Source organism: Gymnoscopelus microlampas (genome assembly GCF_963454915.1).
Source record: "Gymnoscopelus microlampas genome assembly, chromosome: 2".
Taxonomy (NCBI): domain Eukaryota; kingdom Metazoa; phylum Chordata; class Actinopteri; order Myctophiformes; family Myctophidae; genus Gymnoscopelus; species Gymnoscopelus microlampas.
The window spans coordinates 22,748,051-22,767,314 of NC_139939.1; the positions used below are offsets into that span (position 1 = coordinate 22,748,051).

Here is a 19,264-nt window from a genome sequence, read left to right on the forward strand (position 1 = left end):
ACTACACAACCCAAACCTCTACCAAAGTGGTCTTGCCCTTTAATTGACACATGGATTTAAAAGATTATGTCAACATAATCCAGTATCCACAAGGATAATTAGAATTTTACAGTTGAAAAATAATAATCTTGTCAATAAAAAAGCTTGTCTTCCCATAAGTCAACATTGGTTATGTTAAACAACACTACCCTAAGAAAATATTAGGCGTTTATAGGTTAGGCTAGCAGGGCCAAATATAGGACTGTATATGCATGACTCCCATGGGAGCAAATGTGTACACACACGCACGCACGCACGCACGAACGCGCGCGCGCGCACTCACACACACTCACACACATACACACACACACACACACACACACACACACACACACACACACACACACACACACACACACACACACACACACACACACACACACACACACACACAAACACAAACACACAGTCTTCTCTATTTCAGAATGCACATTACTGTATTCTGAAACACAGGTTCTCAATGTGGGGTCGGTACAGGTCTGTAACTCTGAGAGTGTACAAATGGAACCAAACACTGAGGATTTTACAGTGTAGATTGGGGTCCCAGAGATTGAAAAAATCATATCAAATGGGGGTCCATGGCCTAACGCCTAATGTCAAACTGGGGGTCCTTGAAATGGTTGACAAATGTTGAGAATCACTGTTCTCTTGTGCCTCTATACACTCAGGTCAATGCAAAACCCATGTGACACTGTGCTGAACTACAGCAGAGCATGAGATAGAGCAGTGGTTCCCAAACTTTTTAGCTCGAGACCCAAAAGAGAAATTTCTCCCTGGCCCCGGGACCCAAACAAGTGAAAATAGCTTTAAAATGTTTGAATTTGTTTTTATCTAATGAAAACGTTCGATTGAAATCTTTTGAAATACTATAAACAAAATGTAGGATATGAAAAATAAAGGGATATTTACTCGCGACCCAAAAATGGGTCCCGACCCACTGTTTGGGAAACACTGGGATATAGTGCACAAGGTGGTCAGAGAGAAGGGAGGCATACATGTATACTGAGCTGCCTCTGGCCCTTTACCCACAACCCCACCCCCTTCTCCCTCCCTCTCTCCCTCCCTTCCTCCCTCGCCGTCAGCCTTCATACTGAATGGCTCTCTTGTCTTGCTGACTAACACACAGCCCCAGCCGATTAAATGTGGGAATTAGTAGTCGATTTTAGCCTACCAAAGACACAAACACAACCTAAACAGCTTAGGATTGTGCTAGCACTGATGGCGTTGTTTTTACAGTTTGAATCGTCAGCAACGTTTTGTTTTTAAATTTGATTCATCCGCCACTAAATTCAATTTATTATGTCTTCTCCTCGACATCAGCGTGGCAAACAAAAAAAAGTCTTGCACAGGTCTTTATAAATAAAATGATTTAATAGATGACAATATCAATAATATTTCAATATCGCTTTTTCTTGTAAGGAAGCAAAATACTCAGCAAATGTATAGCAAACACTGTACAAAACTATCCAGAATTATACAAAACTGAAAAAGCAAAGGTATGACACAATGCATTATTACTTGCATAAAATAACTACATGGTAAGAGGGTCAGTATAAAATGATACAGTATGCATCATACAATACAGATAAAGCATGTGGTAATGACCATTATTCACATTGCAGAAGAGGAAGAGTGATATTTTGACACAATATGTAAAAAAAAAAGTTTGAAGAAAAAACAACGTGCTTTTGGCCTGCATGTAGCTCAGAACAGAACTACATGTGATTCTAATCCTTAAGTAAGACCCAAAGCGGGTCAGTTATCTCAAAAGATCAGTTGAGACTTGTACACATTCAAATCCAGAGCCTTAATCTAACTGTGAAAGTGTAAAACTGGACCCGGGGTCCATTTTTACACTTTCACAGATAAATTCAGGATTTGAATGTGTACGAATGGATTTTACCTCAATTGGAGAAATCAAGTATAACGCAACAAAGAGGTATACTGTACACTCCAAAGCATGAAAAAAGTCCAGTGACTAAACTGAAGGTTTAGTGCTATGAGATTTATAATACCATCAACAATGTTTGATTAGGCACTGAAGATATTATTTTTCTATTGCTATTGGCACAATATGAATAAAGTCGAGGTAATATGATCGTTCCAAAACGGAGCAGTATGCATATAAGCTGAAATGTTTCTTAAAATTCCTCTTTCCCTCCCTTATTCCTTTTTTCTCCTTAAATGGTTCTTTAGTTTAACAGAGTCAACGAAAAGATGGACAGAAATAACGTTACAGACTATCAAAATATGAAGAATGAAACTGTGTCACGACTATCTTTATCTGGGTCAATGAACAAACTCACTGAATATAATTTTGCAACAGAATAGTCTTTTCCCAAAGCAGTGGTGCAGATGCATAAATGTAATATCAACATCAGTCACAATAAAGTTACACCCTAAAACATCAACAAAAAGAGTACAAATTTTGCTACTCATATAAAATAACACTATGACGTCAAAAACATCTTTAGTTTGGTTAATATGATCTGATTATTTCAGTCTAATAACCCACCATTTCTGGGTCACATCATAGTCATTCATCAATCCAAAATCTATTCAGCTTCAACGTGCGCAATATTACAAACCTATTTCTCACTTAAACGCTTGCCTTACTGTATATCACTTAAAATGGCACACATTTGTTAGGGTTTATTTACTTTGATTGGCTATTGACCACGGCTTCTCAACTTGTTCTGTGTATTTGTATGTGGTTGTTTTCAGACCAACAAAACAACAAAAAACGTGCAAGGCCCCGTGGACGCACCTCACATTACATTGGCTAAACAAGTAAAAACTTCTAATATAACATCAATATGGCACCTGCGCGCACACACGCATACATACACACTCAACTCACGCACAGACGCACACAGAAACATACTTTCACACGCTTCCCATATTTCTCTCTGCCCTATACTTGTCTCCCTCAGGGTCTTGTGAGTGTGGTGTAGACAGGCTGCTCCCAGTGTGTGGGGCTGTGAGAGGGGGCCACGCTGGAGGGGTCTCCTATGGTAGTGTACAGGGGCCTCTGTGAGGGGCCCATGTAGGAGAAGGCTGAGTACAGCCCCGGGGCCTGGCTGGAGTGGGCATAGTAAGCCCCCGGTGCCTGATGCTCCCCATACTCAAATTGAGCCCTGGAGGCCAGAGAGGGGAAAGCAGAGCCATAGTGGGGGAGGCTGAGTGGGGCGTAGGTGACATGGGTGCCTGATGAAGGGGCGGAGGTGGTCTCGGCATAGTGGCTCCCAGAGGCTGACTCACTCTTGATTTGGCCCTTGGAAGGATCTGAGGATGGGGAAGCCTGCTGCTGCTGCTGCTGTTTGGAAAGCCAGGCAGAGTGCCCGCTGGCGGCAGCTAGAGCATAGGCATATGACGTCGCAGAGGACCCAGGTCCAGAAGCCCCGGCTCCACTCTGGGGGTGACCATTTGGTGGAAGGTATTGGTCGAACTCATTTACGTCAAAGGGCTCAATATTGGACATCACTTCATGGCTAATCTCACCAATGTCCATTGTGCCAAAGTCAATGTGAGGCTTAGCACTTGATGATGAGGGGCCACCAGACCCCCCTTCTGCTCCGACCCCCAGAGCTCCTCTGGCCCCTCCCGACCCCCCACCGCCGCCTCCCCCCTCCCTCTTGGTCTCCGCCAGCTTCCCAGATTGAAGCTCTGTCTTTGGGGTTGTGGGGGGAGTGGGTGGGCTGTGACCTTGACCTGTAAAAAAGGGTAAATTAGTCAAGCGAGTCGTCATATCAAATAAAGACATACCGGAGGTATACGCACCTCACGCACGTCACTTCTGCAACTATTTACTAGTTATTTGCTTTTTGATTTCTGTACAGCACTTTGGAAACCTTGGGTAAAATGTGATATATAAATAAAGTGGATTGGATTGGATTGGATACAAAGCGATTAGAGTTATGACTAAAAAAATGTCTGATTCTACTTTTGTAACTACAGTATACGTTCAGTGTTGGGTGCTGCTAATTTGCTTTTGTTCTTAGTCATGCCTCTGTTGCACAGGAGACTATTGGAATGAAGCAGTTGTGAGTAATTATATAAAACAGAGACAGACGTGTGCGACATACCAGCAGGATGGTGGTGGTGGTGATGGTGGTGCAGATCACCCAGGGGAGAAGCAGCCCCTCCGTTGTGCTCCAGGTGGAGGGTCTTGTAGTGGGACTGGGAGTGGCTAGCCTCTCCTTCACCCTGGCTGGCTTCACCCTCAGCATTAGTCCCAAGTTTGCCGTTCTTGCGTCTGCGGGGCTGGTATTTGTACTCAGGGTAGTCCTTCTTGTGCTGTTTCCTCAGCCTCTCCGCCTCCTCGATGAATGGCCTCTTGTCGCCCTCGTTCAGCAGCCTAGGGAAGAGAAAACAGAGTGGTTTGAGGGTAGCTATTAAAAAGTAATATAGGCCTAACTGATGAATCATATATAGCAAATATAGCTACCACTTAAACCCCAGTATCGGTATTGTGGGGAAAGCTTTCGCTGAAAATAGCAGATCGACAAGCCTCGAGAGAAAGCTTTCCCCACAATAACAGAAAACAGAAAATACAGTAGTATTGAGCCCTGAGGGACTCCGGTTACCCATATGGCATTTAAGTGGTTAACATAGATTGTGCTTATTAAGCACAACAGAAAAGGCAATAATAGGTAGGCCTATAATTGTTGTACTTTAAGTGATTTAAAGTTTGCACCGTTTGTACTTGACACACACTGACACGCACACTCCATATATACCTCCACAGTTTCCCCAGGGTCTTGCTGAGCTCTGCATTGTGCAGGTGGGGGTACTGGTCGGCCAGTTTCCGGCGCGCCGCCTGCGCCCACACCATGAAGGCGTTCATGGGCCTCTTCACGTGCGGCTTGCTCTTGTTGCCGTTGTTCACGCGCACGGGCATGGGCACGAGCGTCCAGTCATATCCGTCCAGAACCTGGCTGACCGCCTCGCGGATGCCGATGGGGAAACGGTCGTCGTCCTCTTGTTCTGATTTGGCCGTTCTACTTCCGTCCTCGCCGTTCCCGCTCTCGGCGCCGCCGCCGCTGCACAGCGAGGTCATGCTGTGCGGCGACGGGCCGGTGAGAGGAGAGTCACCGCCACCTGTCGCACCGGAGTGCGTCGGTGACAGCGAGTGTCCGTCGTCAGAACCTCCTGGGCTCAGCTCCGCCTCGGATAGGCTGTGCTCCTCACCGGACATTTTTGTTTCGATCAATGAATACAAAACCCGGATTAAAGGTGTGAAAAGAAGACTACAGTTGAACAAGATGCTTCTTCTGGCTCAACACTTTCTCCGTCACTTGAAATTCTTTCCAGACAAACCCATGCTTGTGTGTAGAAAGAAAGAAAAAAAAAGTAGGCTAGAAAAAATAAAAATAAAAAATACTTTCCACCGTTGGTCCGTGAAATGTGACAGTCCGTTTCACACACGTAGCCTATCCTTTCACGTATGGGTTTCAGCACACCTAAAGGGTGGAATTGGCAAATTATATATTTGTATATAAATAAACAAATACATTGTGAAAGAGACAATTTAACACATTGGGAAATTGTAATTGTCATCGTGTAGGCTAAATAAACGGCCCTGGTTTATGCATAGGCCTACACCAAAAATAATGGCAAAATTAACTTATTTAGTTTGCTTAATTGTGTTAATGTCAACTGCGCTCGGGCAGGTGGTGACAATCTGCGTTTCAAATAACTACACAAAGTGCGACACAACTTAAACGAATAAATCAAATCCAAAAACAATAATATTGTCCAATAGGCCTACATATTTTTGATTAAAAAATAATAATCCTATGCCTATTTATTTTATTATATAAACTTGACCTAATAATCACTAATCCGTGATATGGAAAGTATGGCAAATATTTAAAAAATTACATAACTTACCAATTTCCAGCGTTTTAACACGAGATTTGGTTTTCCTCACTGTAGATGATCGGTGTGACGCTGGCGCTCGGTCCCCTGCCCCCTCGTTCGGTTTTGCCCCGGCGATGAATGGCTGCTCTGTGTCGCACACCGGAGCTTAAAGAGCGCCTTGTGAGAAGGAACGAAAAAAAAGTGATTGAAAGTGGAAAACATTCCCTTGGAGGCAGCATTCCAACACTGAGCACCACCCCTCTTGCGCACACGCTGATCTCGTATTGGTTCATCTTAATATTCTCCTCCTCGCTGACTGGTGGAGAGCAATACTGTCAATGCCCGTCTGTCCGTCACCATGAATATTTCTAATGAAAAGAGGTGAGATTTTAAGTGACTTAAGTGACTTTACAGTGCGCCCATTTAGAGCCAAAATAAGGCCAACTCTGTTGGACAGCGCTGACATGTTGTATCAAATAAATAAACAATCAGAAGAAGCGTTTTTTTGTGGTCAAATTATGTGACATTTCTCAAATATCAGCATGGGATTGTTGTAGGCTAAGTTTGTATGTAACCATACCTGCAGGGAGTCATGGACGGAGTGGAGGGTATCCGCAAACTCTACCACCGTTGTTTTCGTTTGTGAAACACTTTACACGTTTTGTCAATCTTTTTTATGTTGATTGTTCCATTAAAAGAATCAGAATGCCCTCATAATGGCCTATTTGATGTTCGTATTTCGTCTTCAATGAATGTTGCACGGGCTTATGAGTCGGTGTTTGTTTAGGCCCCTACAAACAGAGTGAGTGGAATTATTTGCTCAGTTATCATTTATCTGGCGTAGGCCTACAATAACATCTGACACATTTGTCTAAATATATTCTGGTGATGTGAGGGAGAAGGCATGACATTTTTGATGGAGACAGATCATGGATGTAATATAGCCTAATGTTAACTGATATCAATTTAAGTCAAGAGTAGATACTATATTGGCAAGTTGAATCAGAATTATTATCCGAATTTGAATCTGCATTGAATGCTTTCTTGTAGCCTAATCCTGATTAAAATGTCTCTCAATCGAAGGTAGAATATAGTTTTCAATTTAGTTATATGATTAAATGTATCCAAATCAGTTTTGAATTTGAATGTGAGCCAATAGCACATGTGATATAATCACATCCCTTGAGAATTGTCCCAGACTGTTAACAAAATATTGTCAATCAAAAAAGGAGAGTGATTAGTCCCTTTAAACTGTAATAAATAAATAAATAAATAAATAAATAAATAAATAAATAAATACATAAATACATAAATACATAAATAAATATCACTCCGGCTAGGTTTGAACTGTGTCAATGCTGGATGATTGATTACAGTACATTTGTACTTTTTTATTAAACATGGCCTGGAATGTTTACAGCATCTCTCTCTTCTTCTCCCTCTCTCTTTCTCTCGCACACACACACACACACACACACACACACACACACACACACACACACACACACACACACACACACACACACACGCACAAGACATGCACGCACACAATGCAACAATAACCCCTGTGTATCCCTTCTGCCTCTCATGTTGAATCCGTGTCTCAGTTTTCTCCCTCTCTCTCTCTTCTCTGTCTTTGCTCTCTTTGTCTCCATCTCAGGTGAATGGTAACCATGTGATCAAACGCCCAAGCCTCTCTCCATTAACCCTCGTAAATGAAAAAAAAAGGGGAACAAAAAGCAGTTTTGTGCTGTAAACTTGGGAAAAAAATTGATAACAGAGAGAGATGTGTGTGTGTCTTTCTCCCCTTATGTCTGAGCATAGACACTGGTCACACACACATAGAAATACCCTGGACCAGACAGGACACAACATGCACGGATCTCTTCCAACCATCTCTTGTTTTATTTTCAAACAGCCTATACCCCAACACCTGGATCTGGGCCCTTGGTGACATACACTACAGCGGGTGTGAAGGCCTGGTTTGGAGATGGATGGGGGATCTTTACTTCACCCCCAACGGCGACACTTGGATCTTAAAGGCCTCGTAGACTTGATGTGAGTCTCTGTTTGTTCGCAGAGGATGTAATCAGTAATAATACGAATATGGGGTTGATTTGGATTTTGGAGAAATCCTCGGAGAAACGTTTGGCGGTGTCGTTCTGTGCTGGTTTTGAATTGTTCGTATAGAATGATGGAGGACCTGTTGTGGTTTTGCGGACAGCGGTTTGTCCCTTCAGGGAGTGTGTGTCAGTATAGCTTCTATTAGCCCCGGGGGAATCTCCGTGATGGCGCTATGCGTTTCCAATGAACGAATAAATCAATTAGATATATAAACAACCTATATATACATATTTAATAAAAAAAATGTTAGTCGATTTCAAAGGGACTTATACATTGCGGCCATTTGAAAATAGCTGATCCACAAGCTCACAATGCCTTGCCATGGGAGGCATTGTGAGCTTGTAGATCTGCTATTTTCAAAAGATTTGTATACATTTTATACATTTGAAAACTTGTGAAATGGGACATTCTGCATTTCTATATCTGTATTATTGTGGTGCACAACGATTGTCAGTTAGAAGTGGTTGAAGTATATGCCTACGGGTGTATTTTCGTCCCCCCCCAAAAAAGTGCAGTTGTAATACTTTTCTATGAGCCAAATCATAGGCCTATGCCAACATATTTATCTAATTTAGGCTACTTTTGTTGTATATTATTAATTAGCTTAAATTGGTCATGGTGTTTTGCTGACTGTATAAGAGACTGCTATTTAAAATGTCGTATTTCTAACAAACTCTCCATTAATTAACGTATAGGCAAGCCTGCATTGCCAAATATTCTTGCTTTAAGCAACACAATTTTGTCAATGTTCTCCATGAAAGTTTGAAGTTTTAGAAATTTTGCAAGACCACATTGTCCTCAAACTCAAATATTTCACGAAGGCCTATAAATTAAAAAAAGTTTTCATTATCAAATGCCCAAAATTTCTTCAGTATTCCGAATATGAAACAATCTTTAATGATCGAGTGCACTATACAAACGGGGTCAATCATTAAACTTTTCAAAACATGCCTGTTTTTTTTATTCTATAAAAGTTATTTCTTTAACGAATAAAATATTAACCTTAAGCATCATATAGTATTAGATTTTTAGTATTATCTTTTTCCATTCAGTGATCAAAAGTATTTTCAGTGTTTTGTAAATCAAATAGGCTAGCTTTAGAATGTCCTGCATTTTTCTTTGCAGGCTATCATATTAATTAATGGCTGTCTCAGCACAATCATTTATGGGGAGAAAAGTCGCAGCTTTCTGTGTTCGAACTTAAACATAAAAGAGATGTAGTCTACTTTAGCTATTTCTCATTTTGATGAATTTGATAATTTTCATCAATTAAATGTCATTCCTGTATTTATATCCAGCTCACTATTATGTTGACATGTTTTGTAGACCATATTTGTCAGTGCTTCATGACTTCACCTTTTATTAAAAATGTCCACAACCAGATTTTAAAGAAAGGAGGGAAGTTATAGTTAGTAGAAACACCTGAGCACTGCCCACACTTTAGGGCCTGGTAACAATATCTCAAATATAGACAAAAATATATGGATGAACTTCAGCTTTTAAATAAGTAATTCTATTCTATACTTCAAGATAAAAACAGATACACATCAGGAACATTCTCAGTGTTAACCAGTGTTAACCCTTGTTAACCCTTGTTGACCCGTATAAGTCCATTTGGTTATTTGTAGCTACACCCAGAGTTACAAATCCATACATTAACATAGAGGATTTTACTGTGTAGAATTATAATAATTAAATAATAATAACAATAATAATAATGACACTCTGCTCTGCGACTCTAATATAAAACGTCCACTATATCTCGTCAAGGCCCTGGGGGCAGCATAGTGACTTGTTGGAAAATAGCGCTCACATGGTCCCACTAACCACAGACATACATACATCCCTGTACTAACCTGCCATGTGACTGCCGTAATGGGCTCCTCTATAGCTGTCTGAAGCAGTGTGTCACAAGGCCCTCGCTCTTTCCGGGAGCTGTGGTGGGTAGAGGGGAGAGGATGGGAGGACAAGAACTCATGACTAGTTGAGAGGTCAAAGAGTCACACCTCAGGTGCACGTGTGTGTGACACACACACACACACACACACACACACACACACACACACACACACACACACACACACACACACACACACACACACACACACACACACACACACACACACACACACACACACATTGATGGTGTTTTTATTATTTTATTTAGTTGGACTAACATCATGTTAATGTATACTTTTCAATCACCTCTGCTTGGTATCTCTATATGTCATCAGTCACTTTTTTATAGCCTAAATTGCGTTTATGCTTACTGCAAATTCGTGCAGTTGTCAGGTGACAGACAACTAAGGAAACAAACAAACAAAAAAAAAAAACAAACAAACAAACAAAGATGAGGGATGAGAAAGTTAGACAGTGGTGGAAGAAATAGGCTACGCAATGGAGAAATACTCTTTTGAAAGTAAGATTCCTGTATTCAAAAATAATAGTACAAAAGTATTGGCATCACAACATACTTACCAAACATAGAATACACATTATACAGAATGGCCCATTTCACAATCACAATAATGGATTGTAATTGCTAATGCGAAAATGTGTTGCTGGGTATAGCTGAGAACATAATTTATCAACTAATGTATGTTTTGTATTAATAATATAAATCTGCAAAGTAACTATAACTAAAGCTGTCAGATAATTGCAGTGAAGTAAAAAGTACAATATCTTTCTCTGCGATGTAGTGGAGTAGAAGTATGAAGTATATTTCGTTACTTTCCACGATGGCACTTAGAGTGTGTTGCCCTTTTGCATAGGTCATAATCCATCCCCAGGGAAATTCCTGAAATCTGACAATGGACAGAAAAAGAGAGAAAACGTGCGCAAGAGGGAAGTAGATAAGAGAAACATGCAACGGTCAAAAATTCACAGTCTGGGTCAAATTCTGCATTAAACTGTTGTATAATTGGGTGAAAGCCATTCATTCCTGTCTCAATGGGTACATTGGATAGAAATGAATGGTGCTGTTTGTCCCAAATGATGAACTCAGTAATAGCTCCTAAATTATACAGCATGAATGGCACATAATGGAAGCATTAGCATATTTACCTCTAGTTTCACATATAACTTTTCTGCCAGAGTGTCTCAGAAGAAAAGCGTACTAAAATCTTGATGGTTGCCTATATGCTTTATTCCATGTTTATTGCCCCCAACGTTCAAGGTGCTTCTTTTTCTTCTGCTATGGGTTTCTACTCCATGTTACAGTTAACACTTGGCAACACTGTGTATAATCATGAATGCATTAGTATTGGGTTACAGAGTGTATCAATCAGAAATCCATTACAAAATGCCAGTGCCTTGCAGGGTTTGATTCAGAACATGGTGGGTCCAGCTCTAGGGGAATTCCAAGTAAAGGGCCGTTCACACTGAGCACTATAACTAGTACTAACTAAATATAGTTTCAGAAATCGTTCTAGTTCAAATCCTTCTAAAAGTGGATGGCAGAGTTCACCAACTACTAAAACAATACAATGGTGAACGATATAGTTATAGTTATCGTTATAGTTATAGTGCTCAGTGTGAACGGCCCTTAACTCAAAGAGAATGATGCTGAACCTCCATGGAAGTAATATGTTTCTACTCCATTTATTTTACAATCTGTTGTTCATCTCACCAACACTTCCAAAAATCACTTACTCTCCCTGTACACCTGTAGACCTATATATAGCAAAACCCTGAGTGTTAAATTTAACTCGAGACCCTCTAGGGTCATTTTTACTTAGAGTCAGGATTTTAATGTGCAGCGAGCGGTTTAAAAAATCTCCACTGACCAAAAGACGTTGCTGTCCTCTATGCTTTGAAAATGGATCTGCTATCCTGGGCCCAGGGTCGCCATGGGTCATGGATGGTCATAATAAGCATAGATCACAGAATTACTTGTCTGGACTGGAGGCTATCTTAGGTATTCTCACGCTGGGATAGAAAAATGTAGAGTGGAAAATGGATGAAACACATCATGATAGTTTAGCGCAGAGCCTCATATACGGGCCTACAGCTTGAGCTTGGTCTGTCACACTCAGGGCCTTTCTGGAACACAGTGAAAACACAGTGAACACAGGAAAATCAGCAGTGTTCATTTAACTAGAGTGTGAAATGGACTTAAATGGACCTTTAAGACTGAATATTTTGTTGTGTAGGAGGTGCACCTGGAGACAAATTCTTTAATCAGCTTCTGTGTAGACATTTCTGGCACAAAAGTGCAGTACTGAGTGAGGGAGATGCTTGAGTCAGACATGTTTCAAAGTTAGGATGCAGCATCTAATCAAACTAATACATTGAATTGATGATTCAAAAACAAATGTTGTCTATATTCAAAAACAGGAAAACATTTTTTTAGAGAGCCTTTTTCGCTATCTTTGCACCACACCGTCGTACAATGAAAATTAAATAGGGCTTAAGTGGATAATCAGGCAAATGGATTAAGTCGATTATAAAAAAGTAATTAGATTTGTTTTGCGTCAGTTCATTGATATTTAAAAAATATTGAAAAAACATGCTTCTCAATGAATCGAAAAAGTAATCGATAGAATAATTGATAAGAAGATAATCGATTGTTGCTGCCCTATTCAAAATGAACACTTGCCTTATCCGTCATATTGTATTTTATGAGTGGATGTGTCTTACAACCTGTGATTTAGTGAGATGTCCCCCACATCAGGGATGAAATGAGTGATTCTGCTATCTGACCTTTGTCTTCTCCTGTCGACTATTTTCGCCCAGTGAATTAGTGCAGCTGCGCAACACTTAAATGGGTCCCCCCTTTTTTTCTTGTACGAGTGTCTGTGACCAGCCATGAATCCTCTCTTTGTGTTCCGTCTGCAGAATTCCCCCCCTCCGCTTCGTTTCTTGCCTTCTTCGTCTTTTTTTTATATTTTGGACAGGGGAGGGGGCTGAGCTGAGGTTGGGTTGGCTGAGGTTGCGATGGTGGTGGTGGTACTGGTGAGGTGGTGGTGGTGGTGGTGGTGGTGGAGGAGGAGGAGGAGGAGGAGGAGGAGGAGGGGGTAACTAGTTGGACCACATTCCTGTGCAGCTGTGGAGGCTGGTGGAGGGTGGGAGGCAGGAGCAGAGGGTGATGGAGGGTATAGCAGGATCATCATTGCATTGCAGGGCATCATGAATGGCCTATTGTCTAGGCTCTGCTGTGTCCACGTCTCCCTGCGCTGGCCACAGCCACTACCTCGGTCATAGCATGGGAGACAGGGTTAACGAGGACGAGAGTGAAGGAAAGAAAGAGGAGGAGACGTAGGGAGAAATATACGAGTGACTCTATAGCATTTCAGGAAGAATATAGGAGAAGGCTCATTTAGAGGGGAATAAGGAAACAGGAGAGAGAGGGATAGGGAGAGAGACACAGAGAGAGGGAGACAAAGGGAGGAGGAGAAAGAGAAAGAGGGAGAGAGAGAGAGAGAGAGAGAGAGAGAGAGAGAGAGAGAGAGAGAGAGAGAGAAAACAAATGGAGTTATGCATCTGACTCAAATAACAATCGATGTTGAATCTCAGGGTATGATGATGACGATGATGATGATGGTGGTGGTGGTATGACGAAGAAGATGATGATGGGAAAGAAGGACAATAGTGGCATTTGAATTATGACTCTGTGACTGTTTCACCCCTTTGTCATATGTGCCAGCTCACAGGGTCAGTCATGGCAATGGCATGTTGTCACAAGTCTTGGACGTTAATAGTTGATTCTAACTAGCCAGACTCACAAGACCCGTTTCGTGCAATGCACTAATGATGGCATGCAGCAAAAAAACAATACAAATCAACTGTTGGAATTGCTGTTTTCGTAAAAGCCCTAAGCATTTTGTATCGCTTGAAGATCAGACTATAACTCTCTATTGGTCACGGATCGTAGTAGCTACTACTGAGACACCAGTTCCACGACATTACTCTGCAGCAGAGTTGCTGTTTCAGTTAGAAGAAGAATGGCTTTGTTTTGGACTTGCCAATTAGGCCTATATAAAAGATATTGCTAAGATTTTACTCAGTTTATGTTTCATGGTTTTATAAATATGAAACTGAAACTGAGTATCTCCTTTTGTTTCTATATTTTGATTTATGCTGCATCTCTTTAGTCATGTAATATTGTAAAACTAATTTAATGTGTGACTGTTTAATGAAGAGAAACAGTTACTATACTGAATATGTATGTTTATTGCATTTTTCTAATGTTTTTATGTTTTTATGTTTTTACTGTATATGCTGCATTTCATTTTGTATTTTTCCAAATGGCTAAACCATGTAGGCTAGAATGCTTTACTAAAATACACCAAACATGAGAGAACAATATTTACAAACCAAAAACAGATCTGTTTTATGCAGTTCCACAACTGAATCGCTTAGAATCAACTTTATTGTCGCATCACAGGTATATAGGTGTAAAGAAGTGTAATGGTGAAGGTGAAAATTTGTTTTTGTGCAAGCTCCATCGTTTTTGTTATTTTCAGAAAGAGAAAAAAGAAGTAGGGACAGGGAAAGCAAGGAAATCAAACCAAATATATGTAGTATCTACATATATATACACAGCATATCCAGCTAGTACAGTATGTATGAGGTTAGACATACTGTAAGGTGCATTAACACAGCAGCAGCTATGATATTAGACACTAAGTTGCAAAAGAGTATCAGCACATTGTACATGAGTTAAGGTACAAAGATAGTATCAGCGCACTGTCAGGTTCAACCACATAGTCCACAAAGGGCGGTAACTTTCACAGGTACAATACACAATAAAGGCTTAAGCTCCATTACACTATGGAGTCTCTTGCTGAAAATAACCGATTTTCAAGCTAACCAAAACAGATATTTTTGGCTAGAGACACTTGTACTACCGAGTATAAATTCGGCTTAATGGCTCTGCTATGATAAAGACTGTAGACAGGTGCATTTACTCACTCGCACGCGCGCACGCACACGCACACGCACACGCACACGCACACGCACACGCACACGCACACACACACACACACACACACACACACACACACACACACACACACACACACACACACACACACACACACACACACACACACATACACATACATACACATATACAAACAGGTGCCTTCATTAAGACGTGTGATGAGTGGTTTAGAAATGGGGGATAATAATGCTGTCAGATCTGCTCTCCACCTGCATGGCCTTTGACTCCAATAACACTGAAATCTGAATCTTGGTTGAACAGCGGTAATGAATAATTTGTAGCATTGTGTTTTACTTGCTTGGAGTAACAGATATGTTTTGTGAATTGAGGATATTTCAGGTAATTTCTCCATCAGTGAGAAGTACAGTTTATTTTTTTATTTGTATTCTTTATTGAGTCAAAACATGTTGAGACAATACCTAATACAGCTGTTAACAGACATTTTTACCCGAAACATTATTATTTCTTTTTTTGTGTGCATATAATTATGTAAAAACTCTTCACCTATACAAAAAGTGAGAAGTACACGTAATTGACAAATGTAATTTTAATCTACCACTAAAACTAATAAGCTGTTTCACTTTTAAGAAGAAGTAGATAATGTACTTAGGTGAGTCTTTGTAGAGAGATAAAATAACCCTTTGACAAAGTAGATCCTCTTTCTGGAATAGGACTCTTCAATTATAGTTCACCTGCTCACGTTGCCCGTTGTTAACTTTTCCCAGGAGGGAAGATTTTCACTTTGGATGTGGATGTGTGAAATGTCTCATGTTACTCAATTACCTGATTCTTATGTGATCTCTGATCTTGCAAATAAAGCAATACTGGTGTTAAGGAAAACGTTGTGTCTTGATTTCAAATAATGTGATATCCGGAGCGATACTTTAAAGTTGGGCAATATCATCAGTAAAGTGAGACATGAGAAAATGGCTCGAACAGTGGAGGGAGAGAGAGAGAGAGAGAGAGAGAGAGAGAGAGAGAGAGAGAGAGAGAGAGAGAGAGAGAGAGAGAGAGCAGCAACTGACTTGCAATCATGAGTTTTCCTCAGAACATTCAATTAGTCTGTGTGAGCGGGAGAGAAGGCCTGAGGGCTCCGTGGGCAAGATGCCCGCATGAAAGACTCTGTTGTTGGCTGAGCAGAGATAAAAGGGAATGGAACAGAAAGATATAGTTGGGGGATTTTCAGCCAGAGAGAGAGGGAGGGAGGGAGGGAGAGAGAGGGAGGGAGGGAGAGAGAGAGAGAGAGAGAGAGAGAGAGAGAGAGAGAGAGAGAGATAGTCACAGACAGGGAGACAGGGAGAGAAAAAGAGAAAATATGGAGATTTATTGCATTCTTCGTCTCCATCATTTTTCTTCCTCTTCTCTTGAATGCTCATATATTCTGCATATTATGAGCAGCCTCATTATTCATTTGTATGGAAAGAATGATGCATTATGTCGGTTCTTCACTCACCATAAAAGCATAGCCTACTACACAATACAGAAAGAGTGACTGACGAATGAATTAGATGAGACTTGTGCAACATTGATGACAAACATCCACACAGACGTCAGACATGCTTCGAAGAGAGGTGGACAGGTGACCCACAGGCTGACAGGCATCCTATGACAGGTTGACAAACAGAAACTGTAGGCAGGCAGAAAGGAGACCTACAAAGTCAAATCCACAATGTATAACTCCGAGAGTGTACAAATGTGACCGAATTTGGTCCATTTATACACTCTCTGAGTTATATGGACTTTACTGTGAACAGACAAGCAGAGGGACCAACGGTCAGACTGTTGACCAGAAGATTCTTCTTGTCCTGTGGTGGTTCCCATCCCAGTTAGAGCCGGTCCTACTCTGCAGTGCCGTAAACAATGGTCCTCTGTCCTGCCAGGGAGCTGCTTCTTCACAGCTTCGCAAGACGCAGCAACAGCTCATTCTGGAATCAAAAGATTCCCCCAAACCACAGCACTTAGGGCCTAAATACTGTCCCCTGCCGTGAGGACACAGTTTCCACCACTGGCTTCTGCATACGTACGTAGCCCCGGGGAACGAACCGCCACCAAGGCCGGAGAGGGCAAGACCTACAAAGGGAACTACTCGCACGCACGCACGCAAGCACGCAGGCACGCAGGCACGCGCGCACGCGCGCACGCGCACACACACACACACACACACACACACACACACACACACACACACACACACACACACACACACACACACACACACACACACACACACACACACACACACACACACACAGAGAAGTGGGTGCATGTACACACCCACCCTCTGCGTACAAGGCAAGATCATACTTAGCCATTAGGCAGTCCTTACAAGGGTCACAAAGGTCACACAGCTGCTCCTTTTTATGGACACTGATGACAGAGGGTGTGACGATCTGCCCAATTAACCGACATAAAGGGTAATTAACTGGCATAAAGGGGACAGGAGGAGAAGAAGAAAGGGGTGACGGAAGAAACATGGGGAGATTGGATGAAGGGGAAATGGCTCGTTAGACAGAAGATGAGAGGACATTTAACAATATTAAACCAAGAGGTGATTAGATTATATGAGAAGGAGATGATAGGGAAATCTGAGATGGGGAGTTCCCCTTTATTTATTCATCTATACTTGGTAAGTGCAACATTTCTAAGCAGAGCAGTTGCTACCTGGCTTGGCAGCAAATCAGAAAGTTAAGCTGAGAAATAAGGCAAAGCTCAGTGTAATGAGCAGAGAGAAGTTCTAGGGAAGGTAAATAAGGATGCATGATGGCACTTCTTGACATAATTGATTACATTCACCACTATAGACTTGTGGAATTGTGCATGAAAATGACAATTTCTCTGCCTACTACAGTCCTCACTGTCAAAGTTAAACAATAACTCAAGACATATGAGCCATAGATTAAGTACAGATTTGACAGTATTATATACCTTGTAGAGTTGTAACAGAGAGTCGTAAATTTATTCTGCATAATCTACCTTAATACACACTTCCTAAGATTAAATAAACTAGACCATACCCGGTCGACGCATCCGTGGGGGGATATGCGCACAGGATCTGGCAACCCGGGAGGCGACATTGTTTGACACATAAACGCTAATAAGAAGCTGAGATTTGATGAAATTGAAAAATGGGCTTGATAGTTAAGTTGAGATGGTAATGGTCTATGGCTGTGTGCAAAATCAGAGCAATTGGTCCAGCCACTGAGGAGAACCGGGTAGCTTCACCTACCACTACAGAGGTTACTAGAATTATAGTAGGATTACATTATGTAATTATGTACTCATCGTTATGCCAGCTGAATCCAAAGCTATAACCAGTTCTTTATAATTAAAAAAAGGTCAAACATTTACACATGCACATCCAGACATCGGGTGTGTAAACACAGTAGACCATGCACTAAATAATGGTGTAATTAAATATAGTTTATTTCCACTCACAATGTGATCATTTGGCTTCAGAAGACTTGAACTGATTTGGATGAGTTGTATGGAGTGTTATTAAGGTCATGTTTTAGGGAACTTTAAAGAACAGGTTACTGATTTTGGTTGTTTTGGAGAATCGGCTATGAAGTTGCACAACCAGCCTCCCTGTGTGTTGTGTAGACATAGAAACTTCACTTGTGTTTCCAGTGGCAGGATGAGGATACTGACCTGAAGTAGATACTGACAGAGTGACAGAACATTCATTTTTAACTGGAACATTATAACTACAGTAGGCAGTATACACAGTATACTGATAATAAGATTGTATTTAACTTTGGTAGAACTTTGTGTTGTATGATGAAAGTGTCAAAATATGGACCATCATCTTTTACCCGTTGCTACTGTGATCTGTGAACAAACTAACCAAAGTAGCCATTCTCCCTCTGTTTTGAATAGCAAAACAGGGCTCAAGATCACACACAGAATGGATTTAGCCTCTCTCTGCCTTTGTCTCATTCTCTCCGTCTCTCTCTGAATTGACAGAGAGTGCTCTGTCAATTCAATTCAATTAAAAGGGGCTTTATTGGCACGAGGAAACATATGCTTACACTGCCAAAGCAAAAGTGGAACAAAACAATCAAAACAAAACAATGTATGTACAATTAATTGAATAGGAATAAAGAAATTGAGAAAAGAAAACATTTCTTTCAAAACCATAAGAATTGTGCATTTGCTGCCAGAAATAGTTATACATCCACTTAGGAAAGGTTAGCTTGGGATAAACCTTTGAAACAAATGACAGCAGTATTTCAATGTTTTGCATTCACTTTGTATAAACCCTTTGGGACAAATAGCATTTAAAGGTATAGTTGCTCT

At 41.0% G+C, this 19,264-nt stretch overlaps 1 protein-coding gene across 1 annotated transcript; it reads right to left on the reverse strand.

Moving 5' to 3' along the window:
- Window positions 1-1,460: 1,460 nt before the first annotated feature.
- On the reverse strand, window positions 1,461-6,059 carry LOC311057789 (transcription factor SOX-10-like). Its single transcript, XM_084074875.1, has 4 exons — window positions 5,932-6,059; window positions 4,779-5,501; window positions 4,125-4,396; window positions 1,461-3,750 (listed from the first exon to the last, which is right to left on the reverse strand). The coding sequence occupies exons 2-4, from the start codon at window positions 5,234-5,236 to the stop codon at window positions 2,969-2,971; spliced, it is 1,512 nt and encodes a 503-aa protein (XP_083931001.1). The 5' UTR covers window positions 5,237-5,501; window positions 5,932-6,059; the 3' UTR covers window positions 1,461-2,968.
- Between the last annotated feature and the right edge of the window lie 13,205 nt (window positions 6,060-19,264).